This window comes from Lithobates pipiens, unplaced genomic scaffold (assembly GCF_037356315.1).
Source record: "Lithobates pipiens isolate NorthernLeopardFrog02 unplaced genomic scaffold, aLitPip1_a1.2 Scaffold_22, whole genome shotgun sequence".
Lineage (NCBI taxonomy): Eukaryota > Metazoa > Chordata > Amphibia > Anura > Ranidae > Lithobates > Lithobates pipiens.
Window position 1 is genome coordinate 22,649,526 of NW_027507784.1, and position 16,088 is coordinate 22,665,613.

General features: G+C 46.3%; 1 protein-coding gene across 1 annotated transcript in view; it reads left to right on the forward strand.

The window, feature by feature from the left end:
- Nucleotides 1-14,523: 14,523 nt before the first annotated feature.
- Nucleotides 14,524-16,088, forward strand: part of LOC143925625 (transmembrane protease serine 9-like) — a 77,222-nt gene continuing 75,657 nt past the window's right edge. Inside the window, exon 1 of the mRNA XM_077450093.1 lies at nucleotides 14,524-14,672. Coding sequence (XP_077306219.1) covers nucleotides 14,524-14,672 — 149 coding nt within the window. The remainder of the gene's footprint in view (nucleotides 14,673-16,088) is intronic.

Consider the following 16,088-nt stretch of genomic DNA (forward strand, 5'->3'; position numbering starts at 1 on the left):
GCAGTTAAGACGGTCATAGGCCTGAGGGATAGTACGGGTTCCCTGGTGAAGTCCAGATCAGGGATCCTGGAGATCTTCAGATCATATTATGCAGACCTTCTGGGAAGAAAGGACCTTTGTCGGGACAAGATGGAAAGCTTTCTGGATTCTACTCCAGGATTGGGAAATGGTACATTGCCTTTGATGGATTTGACAGAACCAATTTCAGTGGATGAGGTAGTTCATGCTATAGAGAAGCTGGCTACCAAAAAATCGCCTGGGCCAGATGGGTTGACAGCTGAATTCTACAAGTGTTTTAAGTCCATTCTGGCTCCCTTTTTAGCGGAGGTTTATAACAGCTGTCTAGAAGAGGGTTCGCTCCCTCCCTCCATGAGGCAATCCGCTGTGATTCTTCTGTCAAAAGGTAAAGACCCCTCAATGATTGAGAACTGGCGCCCCATCAGTCTTCTCAATGTTGATAGAAAGATTTTGGCGAAGATTCTTTTTTGGCGCTTGTCGTCAGTGGCAGGCGATTTGTTGTCCAGTCATCAGCACTGCTCGGTCCAAGGTAGAAGTACCTTTTCAGCGGTTTTAGCTGTCCGGGAGGCTTTGGAACGATGCAGGGCTGCTGGATGGAGAAAGTACTTGCTGGCATTGGATCAGGCGAAGGCTTTTGATAGAGTCAATCACGAGTACCTGTATTTGCTACTTGGTAGATACGGCCTGCAGGGGAGGTTTATAGATTGGCTGAAGACATTATATAAAGGGGCTGAGAGCTTCCCACTGGTTAATGGTTGGGTTGGACGGCCTTTTGAGGTTGGCTCTGGTGTGCGCCAGGGATGTCCTCTGAGCCCCCTGTTATATGTATTCGCAATCGACCCCTTCATAAGAAGGCTAGAGAGTGGATCTTTGTGCGGGGTGCCTTTGGGCATTGCTGGTGTGCCACCTTTGAAGGTCGTGGCCTATGCCGATGATGTGTCTGTTATTGTCTCTGGAACGGAGGAGGCGCAGGAGGTGGTCTCTATGATAGAGCAGTACACGGAGGCTTCTGGTTCTAAAGTCAACCATGAAAAGAGTGAAGTTTTCTGGATGGGTGAGGAAGGTGAAAGCTTCGAACTTCCGGATGCCTTCCCAGAGCCCCAGCAGGAAATTAAAGTGTTGGGCATCAAATTTGGTCCTGGTGACTATGGTCATCGAAATTGGGAAAGCAGGTTGGTGTGTGCCAATGCCAAAGTAGCAAGTTGGAAGAAATGGAAGCTTTCATTGAGGGAGAGGGTTGACTTGATCAAAACGTACCTGGTCCCAATTTTTTTATATGTCAGCTTCGTCTGTATCTTGCCAGTATCTCTCTATGCAAGGGTGTACAGCTGCTTTTTCCAACTGTTATGGGGAAGTAGGCTGAACCTGATCAAACGCAATGTAACTTACCTGTCTAGGCGGGAGGGTGGCCTAGGAATGGTCAACCCAATAGTTTTCTTTTCTCTGCTGTTTTTAAAGTACAATCTTGGTAACATGCTAGCAGAGAACCCGCCGGGATGGGTGGGTATTTTTCAATCTTGTTTTAGGCCTTTTCTGCGATCCTGGGAAGATGGCGGGCCAGTGAAAAGTCTGAGAGTCCGACATGGCAAGCTCCCGGCTTATGTTGCCCCGTGTCTGAAAATACTTCGGCAGTGGCAGGTGACAGTGGAGGATATCAAGTCCCTCCCCAGGAAGCTTCTGGAGAAGAGGATTTTGGGCTCTGCTTTCAGTGTGTCACGGGCCTTAAGGGATTGCCCAGGCTCTGTAATGAGGGAAGGGTTGCGTTTAATCAATTTAGAAAGAATCCCCTTGAAGTTTAGGGATCAAGCCTGGCTCGCCTTCCATGGAAGGCTCTATGTGAGAGGGAACTTGAAGCATCGCCCTGTGGATGATCGGGATTGTCCTAGAGCGGAGTGTGTTGGTAAAGTGGAGTCTATGGACCACTTTTTGCTCCAGTGTCCCTTTAACATAGAGGTGTATAAAAGGGTGGGGAGGGCTCTAGGCATCCCCTTTTTCTATCGCATGAGTTATGCGGAGTGGGTGTATGGGGCATTCCCGACTCACTGGGATTTTGATTTGGATACACTGTTTTTAGTTAGTATAGTTGTCCGTTACTTCACATGGAATGCACGGTGCCAGATTACCCTGCGGAAGAAAGTCCTCTCTGTTGAGGTGGTGGTGCACGATATTCTGGGTGAGGTTGGGAAAATTCGGGGTCTTGAGAAGGGCAGGGAGCCTCGGGCAGTCTGGATAAGGGCGTGGAGGAATATCAGACCTGCCTTTGGTGAACTGCCCATCTCTGGGTGAGGAGCTCTTTTCTTTTTCTGGTTCTTTCACTCCCTTAGCTTTTTTTGGTTAGTATCTTCTTTTTGAAGAAGGGCTGCATGCATAATGGGTACAGGTTTGTTTCTTAACCTCACAAGTTTGATGTCTGGTGTAATGGTGTGAGTCGTAATAGGATTTATGTTATTGCTGTAAAGTATTTTTTTTTTTGGTTTGAGAGCAGTTTTGCTATATTCATTTTAATTTATGTAAATATGTATATATTTATGTATATTTATATATTGTGATTTTATGCTTAATGATTGCAAGACTTTTAATAAAGAAAAATTGGGAAGAATGTTCCTTACATTGGTGATCAGTGAGAAGAATGTCCCTTACATTGGTGGTCAGTGAGAAGAATGTTCCTTACATTGGTGATCAGTGGGAAGAATGTCCCTTACATTGGTGGTCAGTGAGAAGAATGTTCCTTACATTGGTGATCAGTGAGAAGAATGTTCCTTACATTGGTGATCAGTGAGAAGAATGTCCCTTACATTGGTGATCAGTGAGAAGAATGTTCCTTACATTGGTGATCAGTGGGAAGAATGTTCCTTACATTGGTGATCAGTGGGAAGAATGTTCCTTACATTGGTGATCAGTGAGAAGAATGTCCCTTACATTGGTGGTCAGTGAGAAGAATGTTCCTTACATTGGTGATCAGTGAGAAGAATGTCCCTTACATTGGTGATCAGTGAGAAGAATGTTCCTTACATTGGTGATCAGTGAGAAGAATGTTCCTTACATTGGTGATCAGTGGGAAGAATGTTCCTTACACTGGTGGTCAGTGGGAGGAATGCTCTACAAATTTGTGGCGAGGGAGAAGAATGTTCCTTACATTGGTGATCAGTGAGAAGAATGTTCCTTACATTGGTGATCAGTGAGAAGAATGTTCCTTACATTGATGATCAGTGAGAAGAATGTTCCTTACATTGGTGATCAGTGAGAAGAATGTTCCTTACATTGGTGGTCAGTGAGAAGAACGTTCCTTACATTGGTGATCAGTGAGAAGAATGTTCCTTACATTGGTGATCAGTGGGAAGAATGTTCCTTACATTGGTGGTCAGTGAGAAGAATGTTCCTTACATTGGTGATCAGTGAGAAGAATGTTCCTTACATTGGTGATCAGTGGGAAGAATGTTCCTTACATTGGTGATCAGTGGCAAGAATGTCCCTTACATTGGTGGTCAGTGAGAAGAACGTTCCTTACATTGGTGATCAGTGAGAAGAATGTTCCTTACATTGGTGATCAGTGGGAAGAATGTTCCTTACATTGGTGATCAGTGGCAAGAATGTCCCTTACATTGGTGATCAGTGAGAAGAATGTTCCTTACATTAGTGATCAGTGAGAAGAATGTTCCTTACATTGGTGATCAGTGAGAAGAATGTTCCTTACATTGGTGATCAGTGAGAAGAATGTTCCTTACATTGGTGATCAGTGAGAAGAATGTTCCTTACATTGGTGATCAGTGAGAAGAATGTTCCTTACATTGGTGGTCAGTGAGAAGAATGTTCCTTACATTGGTGGTCAGTGAGAAGAATGTTCCTTACATTGGTGGTCAGTGATAGTGATGGATGAACTTCCGACGGGACGTTTCACGAACGCGGACCGCGAACGCGGCCGATAGTTTGCGAACCGGAACGTTCGCGGCGGGCCCCATTGACTTCAATGGGAGGCGAACTTCGCAAACCTTTAGGTCAAATTTGCAGCCACAAAATAATTATTAGCTGTGCAAACATAGTCCCACCACATGGCCAATGACATAACACATGTATGAGGTGAATCTGGGATCGACAACTACAAGCATTCTTTTTTATATGGGAAATTGTTGTGACAATTCAGGACTGTGGAGCACATGAAGGCAATGGAGGAGAGGGAAGGTCAGGGACCAGGGTAGGCAAAGAAGAGGGTGCAGGAGATGATCACCAGCAGCGTCACATACAGCAATGACACCTGCACCGTGATATAGTCATCTGACACCAGCACCGTGATACAGAGCACTGACATCAGCAGCGTGACATACAGCAATGACACCTGCACCGTTATAGAGTCATCTGACAACAGCACCGTGACAGAGAGCACTGACATCAGCAGCGTGACATAAAGCACTCACACCAGCACCGTCATATACAGCACTGACAGCAGCACCGTGATAGAGAGCACTGACATCAGCAGCGTGACATAAAGCACTCACACCAGCACCGTCATATACAGCACTGACAGCAGCACCGTGACAGAGAGCACTGACATCAGCAGTGTGACATAAAGCACTCACACCAGCACCCTGATATACAGCACTGACAGCAGCACCGTGACAGAGAGCACTGACATTAGCACCGTGATATACATCACTGACACCTGCACCGTAAGCAGCCCCAGGAGGAAGTCAGCACAGCACAGGGATGGTGGGAGCCCCTCATAATGAGCATAGCACAGGGATGGTGGGAGCACCTCAAAATATGCACAGCAGAGGTACAGCCCCAGGAGGAAGTCAGCACAGCACAGGGATGGTGGGAGCCCCTCATAATGAGCATAGCACAGGGATGGTGGGAGCACCTCAAAATATGCACAGCAGAGGTACAGCCCCAGGAGGAAGTCAGCACAGCACAGAGATGGTGGGAGCCCCTCATAATGAGCATAGCACAGGGATGGTGGGAGCACCTCAAAATATGCACAGCAGAGGTACAGCCCCAGGAGGAAGTCAGCACAGCACAGGGATGGTGGGAGCCCCTCATAATATGCACAGCAGAGGTACAGCCCCAGGAGGATGTCAGCACAGCACAGGGATGGTGGGAGCCCCTCATAATAAGCAGCCCCAGTAGAAATATGACACCGCTCAACCTCTTCAAAGAGGAGGGTACGGGCATATAGTACGGTGTGCTTTTTTTGGACAAGGAAGTGAGCCAAATGAAGAAAGAAGGTCTGTGTGCTTGATTAAAAAAATTGTTTATAGACATATACATGGTCTGCTGGTCACATGTGTTGAATTCCTCCGAGATCCATGCCTCATTCATTTTTAGAAATGTGAGGTAGTTAACACTGTCGTGAGCTAGGCGAGTACGCTTATCAGTCACGATCCCCCCTGCTGCACTGAACGTCCTTTCGGACAGGACACTGGATGAGGGGCAAGCCAACAGTTCCATTGCAAATTGGGCAAGCTCTAGCCAGAGGTCAAGCCTGCCCACCCAGTAGTTCAGGGGTTCATCACTCCTCAGAGCATCCATATCGGCCGTTAACCCAATGTAGTCGGACACCTGATGGTCTAGGCGTTCCCTGATGCTGGATCCGGATGACACCTGTCGATGGGTCAGCTGAAAGAATGACCTCATATCCGAAGTCACCAACACAACCGGCCTCTTCTTGCAGGCGCTGTTGGATTGGTACCCACAACTCCTTCTCTGGGAGTGGGAATTGCTCCTCTGCCAGTGCACGCAAAAGCAGAATGCAGCATTTCTCGAAGCAAGGCCTAGAAGTGTTGCATTCTGACAGCCCTCTGCGACGGCGGTAACATTTCCGCCATTTTGTGTTTGTATCGGGGGTCTAAGTACGTTGCCACCCAGTACTGGTCCTTGACCCTTATGCTTTTTATATGGGGGTCCCTATTAAAACACTGGAGCATGAAGGCCCCCATTTGCACTAAACTGGAAGCGGTGTGGTGGCCTGGCTCCTGCTCATCATCCAGGATAATGTCGTCCTCTTCATTCTCCTCTCCCCATCCACGCACAACAGGGATCCCAGAAAGGTTTAAAGCATGCTCTTCTTGCTCCTCCTCATCCGCCCCGGCACCATCCTCCTCTGACTCCTCTTCAGACTCCTGTTGTTCACTTGTCTCAGATAGAGTAGCCCCCCTGGGAATTCATCCAGCATTGCGACTTCCTCATCTTCCCGCTCCTGCTCCTCCACAGCTTGATCAATGACATGACGCAATGCATGCTCCATAAAGAAGGCATAAGGTACCATGTCACTGATGGCGCCATGGCTGCGACTGACCAGTTTGGTGATCTCCTCAAATGGCCGCAGAAGTCTGCATGCGTCGCGCATGAGCAGCCACTGGCGCGGTGAAAAAAACCCCAGCTCCCCAGAACCGGTTCTGCCGCAGAGTTCATACAGGTAGACGTTAACTGCACGTTTCTGCTGGAGCAGCCTATCAAGCATATAGAAGGTTGAGTTCCATCGCGTCGGGCAATCGCAAATAAGACGTCTGACCGGCAGATTGTGTCGCTGCTGAATGTCAGCAAGGCGAGACATGGCCGTGTAAGATCTTCTGAAATGGGCCAAGATTTCCTTGCCTGCCACAAGATGTCCTGGACCCCAGGGTATTTGACAACGAATCGCTGCACGACCAAGTTCAAGACGTGTGCCATGCATGGCACGTGCGTGATTTTGCCCTGTTTCAATGCGCTAAGCAGATTGGCACCGTTGTCACGCACCACTTTACCAACTGTCAAATTGAGCGGTGTTAGCCACTGATCTGCCTGTGAACGCAAAGCTGAAAGGAGTGCCGGGCCAGTGTGGCTCTTGGCTTCCAGGCACAACAGACGCAGCACGGCATGGCAACGTCTCACCTGGCATGTGGAATAGGTTCTGGGGAGCTTGGGCGGCGCAGCGGAAGAGACGCTAGCAGCGGAAAAGGAGGAGTCAGCTGAGGAGGAGAGGGAGGAGGATGGAGTAGGAGGAGGAGGAGAAGAAGAGTCAGGCCTGCATGCAATCCGTGGCGGTAAAACCAAATCTACACGGGGGCCACGGGTTACATGCATGACGGCCGTCAGAAGGTTCACCCAGTGGGCAGTAAAAGTGATATACCTTCCCTGCCCGTGTTTGCTAGACCACGTGTCTGTGGTCAGATGTATCTTGGCACCGACACTGTGTGCCAGAGATACATTCACTTGCCGCTGAACATGGCCATATAGCTCTGGGATGCCCTTCTCTGAGAAATACTTCCTTCCTGGGACATTCCATTGTGGTGTTCCAATGGCCACAAATTTGCGAAAGGCCTCCCAGTCCACCAGTTTATATGGCAGTAGTTGGCGGGCTATGAGTTCTGACAAGCCAGCCGTCAACCGTTGGGCAAGAGGGTTATCCGGCTTCATCATTTTTTTACGCTCGAACATTAGGCCCACGGAAGCCTGCCTTTTTGCAGAAAAACGTGAGCTTGGCGTGATGGAAGGTGGAGTGGAGGACAATTGTGAGGAGAGAGGAGAAGGAGAAGTAGAAGACGAGGCTGGATGGTGAGAGCCTGGAGTGTGGCTTTGTGTGTTCCGTTGCTCCCACTCAGCTTGGTAATGGCTGCCCATGTGCCTTCTTAAGGCGGTCGTCCCTAGGTGAGTGTTGGGCTTACCGCGACTAACGCGTTGACTGCAAAGATTGCAGATGGCAACGCTATTGTCAGCAGCGGACACGTTAAAAAAAGCCCACACTGTGGAGCCATGTGCCGGTGTCCTGGGAGCGCCAGATGTGACCGTCACTAGACACGTCATCCTCAACGTCACCTTCCCCACCGCTATAAGTAGAGATCTCGGAGTAGGCAGCAACACCGGGGACCAACCTCCTCCTTGGGCTAATCTGGGTACTGTCGTCAGACTGCTGAGTAGCGGTTGTTGCTACCTCCTCTTCCTGATCCAATACCAAGAGTGGCTGCGCATCAGAAATGTCCTCTTGATATGGATCAGAAAATAATTCCTGTGACTCAAGCGGAAGGTATGTGGTGGTGGTGGTGGTGTTGTTGGTGGTAGTGTCTTTGGGGGTGCACATAGCAGAGAGTGAAGAAGAGGGTGCAGATCGAGAGGATGAGGAGGGTACAGAAGAGTAAGGCTGAGCGAGCCACTCAACCAAGTCTGGTGCGTCCTTTAAAGTAATTGAACACACCTTCTGCAACTTCCCACTTTGGCTCCTGCCCTACCCCTACCACCCCTGCGGAAGGGCCTGCCTCTTCCTCTGCCTGTCATTTTTTAAATGACCCTGTGACAAAACTCTCAGTCCCTATACCAATGAAGGACTACTGCAGTATAGGGCAGCGGTCAGCAGTAGTGCACCTCAACCCTATGTATTGTGGACCGATACCAGTCCTTATAGAATAGCAGACTGTACCTCACTCAACCCTATGTACTGTAGCACCCTAGACAGACCAAGTTACCAGTCCTGATAATGAGCTTTGTGGAACAAGTGGGTTGTGAATGATTAGCAGACTGCAGCAGAAGGGCAGAAGTCAAGTATAAGATTCTTTCTATATTTGGAAGAAAGAATATTATACGTGTACAAGCCTATTACCATACCACTGATACCAGTCCTGAAAAGAACCTTTGTGGAACTAATAGTAACAGCAACTGTTTAAACTGACCCTCACTGCCTGACACACTGCTTCCTGCTTGTCCCTATACAAAGTGGCAAAACAGAGGAGACTGGAACAATAACTGGTTACTGGAATAGCACTTTTGTGGACCTGATAGTAACAGCTAATGATGATGATGATGATGATGATGACTAATCTGGCTGTCCCTAAAATAGCAGCAGACACACCGCCCTTTCCCTTTCTCTAAACTGACAAAAGACACTCAGGCTGCTGCAAGAATCAGTAGCACAGCAAACCTATATACACCTAACACCTATACCAGTCCTGAAAAGAACTTTTGTGTACCAAATAGCTAGCGATTTATCTCTCCCTGCTCCACACAGCAACCTTTCCCTATAGTGACAGAAGAAAGAATGTAAAATGGCCACCGGATCGGGTGTATTTATAAGTTAGGGGGAATGTCCAAGTGTCCATGTGCTGTCATATCTCCATTGGCTGTCCTGTACCCCATGATGGATGTGTCATCAGGTCAAAGTTCTTTTACACAGTAAAAACACGGAAGTCCGCCGGGCGAATGGCGCCAATAGTCCGCCGAACGGGCGAACCGCGAACAGCTGAAATTCGCCGCGAAACGTCCGCCGGGCAAACTGTTCGGCCATCACTAATAGTCAGTATAATAAAACATATCTGGATGGTTATTCTAGTAATCATATCACACATCACATATTATTGTATCCAATATATTTATTCTGAAGAACTGATATGTTTAAACAATGTGTCTCTTTCTCTCTCTTCCCTGACTTCTCTCCATCTGTGTCGCCTCTTCATGTATCTCTTTCTCCGATCTGTTTCTTCTCTCCATCTCCTCTCTTCCTCCCTTTTACTGTTCTCTTCTCTTTCTTACCATTTTGTCTCCCGTTTTCCCTTCTCACTCTCCATTCCTTCCCTTCTCTCTTCCGGACACACTTTTTCCCACCTCCTCTCTTTTCTCTTCCTCTCCTTTCATGCATTTTCATCTCCATTCATCCCTCTCTTCTCTCCTCTCCTTCCTCTCCTCCACACACCTTTTCCTATCTTCTCAATTTCCTCAATCCTTCTCTTCATCACCTCTCTCCCATTTCGTCTATATTCATCTGTTTCTCTCTCCCTCTCCTTTACACACCTTTTCCACCTCCTCTCTTTTCTCTCAATCCTCTCCTCTCTTCCATTTTCCTTTTTATTCCCCTCTCCTCTCTTCCATTTTACTTTTTATTCCTCTCTCCCCTCCTCTCTTACATTTTACTTTTTATTCCTCTCTCCTCTCCTCTCCTCTCTTACATTTTACTTTTTATTCCTCTCTCCTCTCCTCTCCTACATTTTACTTTTTATTCCTCTCTCCTCTCCTCTCCTACATTTTACTTTTTATTCCTCTCTCCTCTCCTCTAATCCATTTTACTTTGTATTCCTCTCTCCTCTCTTCCATTTTACTTTTTATTCTCCTCTCCTCTCCTCCATTTTCCTTTTTATTCCTCTCTCCTCTCTTCCATTTTACTTTTTATTCCTCTCTCCTCTCTTACATTTTACTTTTTTATTCCTCTCTCCTCTCTTCCATTTTACTTTTTATTCCTCTCTCCTCTCCTCTCCTCTCTTCCATTTTCCTTTTTATTCCTCCCTCCTTTCTTCTATTTTACTTTTTTGTTCCTCTCTCCTCTCTTCCATTTTACTTTTTATTCCTCTCTCCTCTCCTTTCCTCTCTTCCATTTTACTTTTTTATTCCTCTCTCCTCTCTTCCATTTTACTTTTTATTCCTCTCTCCTCTCCTCTCTTCCATTTTACTTTTTATTCCTCTCTCCTCTCCTCTCCTCGCCTCTCTTCCATTTTACTTTTTATTCCTCTCTCCTCTCCTCTCTTCCATTTTACTTTTTATTCCTCTCTCCTCTCCTCTCCTCTCTTCCATTTTACTTCTTATTCCTCTCTCCTCTCCTCTCTTCCATTTTACTTTTTATTCCTGTCTCCTCTCTTCTCTTCTCCTCTCCATTCTCCTCTCCTCTCTTCCATTTTACTTTTTATTCCTCTCTCCTCTCCTCTCTTCCATTTTACTTTTTATTCCTCTCTCCTCTCCTCTCTTCTCCTCTCCTCTCCATTCTCCTCTCCTCTCTTCCATTTTACTTTTTATTCCTCTCTCCTCTCCTCTTTTACATTTTACTTTTTATTCCTCTCTCCTCTCCTCTCTTTCTATTTTTCTCTCTAACTTCCTCCTTCTCTCTCAATCTCTGTTTCTTCTCCCAGGATCCTCGAGGTATTTGGGAAATTCAGGTAAATATTTATATATATATATATACAGTATATTACATATTTGCACAATATTTGAGTGTGACCATTGAAGTGTTGGGGCTCCCAGCACAATGTAGGAGAATATTGGGCTTTACTTAGATGGTCCACTCAGGTCTAATTGGCAGTGGTGCTGATGAAAGAACTTAGATTCCTGAACTGCCTGCATGATATATCAAGTGTGTGCTAGAATCATACATCATACGGAGTCATACATCATACGGAGTCATACATCATACGGAGTGCCACATCATACAGAGTCATACATCATATAGAGTCATCATACAGAGTCCCACATCATACGGAGTCCCACATCACACGGAGTCCCACATCACACGGAGTCCCACATCACACAGAGTCCCACATCATACGGAGTCCCACATCATACGGAGTCCCACATCACACGGAGTCCCACATCACACGGAGTCCCACATCACACGGAGTCCCACATCATACAGAGTCCCACATCATACAGAGTCCCACATCAACACATCATTCAGCAGATTTCCCCCAGGGGACAAGGCTGTGTCACAGTCTGATGCCAGTAACATGGGGAACTCATGGGCATGTTTATTTTTCAGAACATTTTCCATATATCCCCTGGGTAAGGGTCTCCTGGGTAAAAATAAATGTATATTTGCTGATATCTGGGATACTATGAGATTAAAGTTTTGGACCAGATTTTGGAGATCCTGGTGTGCTGATGACACATCCTTCTCATTTATACAGTGACAGTGCATTTTATTTTTTTTAGCACTGATCACTATATTGGTGTCACTGGTCCCCAAAAAAGTGTAATTTAGTGTCAGATTTGTCCGCCGCAATGTCGCAGTCCTGCTAAAAATCACTGATCGCCGCCATTACAAGTAAAAACAATAAAACAAATAAAAAGTCCATAAAAATATCCCATAGCTTGGGCCCTGTTCATAATAGCTTACAATCTAAAACAGGGTAGGGTAAGTCATTATAGGTTAAAAGTAATAACTGTGGGGGGGAGGAGCTTATGGAGGAGTTCAAAGTTCAATTGTTAGCTGGAGGCATGATGGGCTTCCCTGAAGAGATACGTTTTCAGGGCGGCCGCACTCCAAAGTAATGCCTTTATTAAATGAAGCTTAATCCATACATCAATCGGAGACGCAGGTCCAGATGATAGCTGACGCGTTTCCCACCGTTAATGGCGCTTAATCACAAGCTATGATTAAGCGCCATTAACTGTGCGAAGCGCGTCAGTTTTCATCTGGACCTGCGTCTCTGATTGATGTATGGATTAAGCTTCATTTAATAAAGGCATTATTTTGGAGTGCGGCCGCCCTGAAAAACGTATCTCTTCAGGGAAGCCCATCATGCCTCCAGCTAACAATTGAACTTTGAACTCCTCCATAAGCTCCTCCCCCCCACAGTTATTACCTTTTAACCTATAACAACTTGCCCTACCTTGTTTTAGATTGTAAGCTTTTATGAACAGGGCATATAGGGTATATGGCTTAAGCTTCATTTAATAAAGGCATTATTTTGGAGGGCGGCCGTCCTTTCTCCATTTTCTGCCATTTGACTTTGCTGAGCCGCCACCCTTCCATCTCCTATATACTAGGACGGTGTGAACACAAGCGATACCACCTGGAGCGGTAATTGCCTCGATACGTTTTCAGGGACTGCCTAAAGGTGGACAGAGTAGGAGATAGCGGACAGATTGAGGTAGAGAGTTCCAGAGGTTGGGAGACGCTCTGGAGAAGTCTTGGAGATGAGCATGGGAGGAGGAGACAAGTGAGGTTGAGAGAGGGAGGTCTGGAGAGGAGCGGTTTGGGTGATATTTGGTGACAAGATTGGTGATGTAGCTCAAGGCAGAGTTGCGAATAGCTTCAAAGGTTGTTTGTATTTTGAATTGAATTTGCTGGGCAGTCGGAGGGATTGGCATAGAGGGGTGGCGGACACTGAACAGCTGATTAGGTAGACGAGTCTGGCAGCGGCATCCATGATGGACTGGCGAGGGGATAGCCTATGGAGAGGTAGACCTGTGAGGAGGAAGTTGTAATAGTCAAGGTGAGAGATAACGAGGGAGTGAATCAGTAGATTGGTGGTTTCGGTAAAAAGGAGCAAATTTTAGAGATGTTATGGAGGGGAAGTTTTTAACAGTTAGTTCTGGAATAAATAGACTTCCCGTAACCAGTTCCCGACCGGCGCACGCCAATGTACATCGGAAGAATGGCACGGGCAGGCATATTGGCATACAGGTACGTCCATTTTTATATGCCGCCCTGCCATTGCGTACGTGCCGCCGGGGGCGCGCCCGTGTGCCAGTCGGGACCCCCGTAAGTCCGGTCGCGGGTCCCGCGGACTCGGTTGCCGCGGGGATACCCGTGATTGTCTCACGGGGGCGGTTGAATGGGGAGATGCCATTGTAAACAAGCATCTCCCTGTTCTGCCTAGCAACAAGTGACGCTGATCTCTGCTCCATGTGATTGGAGCAGAGATCAATGTTCACTAAAAGAAAGCCCAGCCCCCCAACAGTTAGTAACACGCCCCTAGGAACACTTAACCCCTACACTGCCACCCACTGGTTAACCCCTTCACTGCCAGTGTCATTTACACAGGAATCACTGCATTTAAATAGCACTGATTGCTGTATAAATGACTGGTGCCAAAAATATGTCAACAATGTCCGATGTGTCCGCCATAATGTCGCAGTCACAATAAAAATCGCATTACTAGTAAAAAAAAAAAAAAATAATAATAAAAATGCCATAAAACGATCCCCTTTTTTGTAAACGCTATAACTTTTGCGCAAACCAATCAATAATCGCTTATTGCGATTTTTTTTTTTTTTTTTTTTTTTTACCAAAAATATGTAGAAGAATACGTATCAGCCTAAACTGAGGAAAAAAATGTTTTTTTTTTATATATTTTTGGGGGATATTTACTATAACAAAAAAATGTATTTACTTATTTTTTATATATTTTTTATTTATTTTTATTTATATTTTTTATATTTATTTATATATTTACTATAACAAAAAAATAAGGTACTAAAATAATGTTACTGAAATAGTAAAAAATAATGCGTTTTTTTTTCAAACTTGTCGCTATATTTTTGTTTATAGCGTAAAAAATAAAAACCGCAGGGGTGATCAAATACCACCAAAAGAAAGCTCTATTTGTGGGGAAAAAAAAGGACGTCAATTTTGTTTGGGAGCCACGTCGCACGACCGCGCAATTGTCAGTTAAAGCGACGCTGTGCCCGAATCGCAAAAAGTGGTCTGGTCTTTGGCCAGCAAAATGTTTCGGGGCTGAAAGCGGTTAAAGAAAATCACGCAAAGACTGCTAAAAATTTGGTTGTATTAGAAAAAAAAATTAATTTTCTCACCACTGAAGTAAAACACCTTCATCGGTTTAAACTCAACCAACTATTAGAAAATCGAACAAAGGTTCCTAAAAATTAAAAATTTCAAACAAAATGTTACTAATGTATAACCAGCTTTAGAGGAGACTTTCCGCTCACTTGGAAGAGATCGGAGTTTTATTCTGGTTGTTGATATGATGATAGGACAGGTGTGGAAATATAACGAAGATCTCACATTCTCCTCTGATTTTAACAGCCTGCGGGAGACCAATGGTAGCAAGTCGCATTGTCGGCGGGGCAGACGCAGGAAAAGGAGCTTGGCCATGGCAGGTCGACCTACAAATAAATGGGATATCGATATGTGGCGGGTCCCTCATCTCCGAGTCCGTGGTTCTGACTGCTGCACATTGCTTTACAAAGTAAGGAAACAGACCGTCTATGGCCTGTAATGCCGCGTACACAGACTTTCCGGCAGACTAGGTTCTACTATAGTCCGATCGTGTGTGGGATAGTCCGATCGTTTTTCTTTAAAAAAAAAAAAAATCAGACGGACCTAGAAATAGAACATGTTTCAAATCTGTCCGACGGACTCAATTCCTATCGACAAAACCGTTCATCTGTGTGCTGGTCCGACGGACCAAATACGAGGCAAGGGCAGCTATTGGCTACTGGCTATTGAACTTCCTTTTTTAGTCCCGTCTTACGTCAATACGAATGGACTTTCCAACGGACTTTAGTCCGTTCATGGGTGGGCAAGCCCGTTCGTTTGGAAGTCCATAGAAAGTCCGTTGCGAAGACCGGCGGACCTTTTCTGCCGGAAAGTCTGGGTTGTGTGTACTACGCGGCATAACTAGTGCTGTATACCCATGAAGGAAGGAAGGAGGAAAGGGGAAGGCAGCATTAGGGCATCTACCTGGGGCACAGAGAAGACAAAACCTGAACAGAAATAGAAAATTGACTTGTAATGCAAGACGAGCAAATGTCTGAAGAATCTGTAATAGGTTGTATGCCGGGCATGTGATTTAAAGATTTAGTTAAAGCGGAGGTCCACCCTAAAGTGGAACCTCCGCTCATTGGAACCCTCCCCCCTTTCCGGCGCCACAATTGGCACCTTTCAGGGGGGAGGGGGGTGCAGGTACCTGTACAGTACAGGTATCTGCACCCACTTCCGGCGTAGATTCTGCAGAAGGTACGCCCCTTTCCGCAGAATCTACGCCCCTTTCCGAAGGTCCCCCGCTGCCTGCTGGGAAACACACGGATCCCAGAGACAGCGGGGACCATCCTTATTGCACAGCACGACTCGCGCATGCGCTGTAGGGAACCGGGAAATTAAGCCCCAAGGCTCCACTTCCTGATTCCCATAGCCAAGATGGCGGCGGCAGCACCCGAGGGACGATCGAGAGATCGGCTTCTGGTGCCGACATCGCGGGCGCACTGGGCGGGTAAGTGTCCTTATTTTAAAAGTCAGCAGCTGCAGTATTTGTAGCTGCTGGCTTTAAAAAAAAACAAAAAACGGCAGACTCCCGGCAAATTCCCGCTTTAATACACCTTGGACCTGGGCAAGAACATACACTATATGGCCAAATGTTTGTGGACACTCAACCATCACACCAATTACCTGGCCAAAGGTATGTATGCCCCCTCTCAAAAAAAGATTAAAGAGGAGCTCCAGGCTCCTTCAGAAAAAAGTCAGCAGCTACAAATACTGTAGCTTATGATTTTAATATTAGGACACTTACCTGTCCTGGAATCCAGTGGGGTCTTCGCCCCAGCCAATTTTTTCAGTCAGCTCTCGGGTGCTGCCCCCACCATTTCTAGTAAGGGAGAAAGCCAGA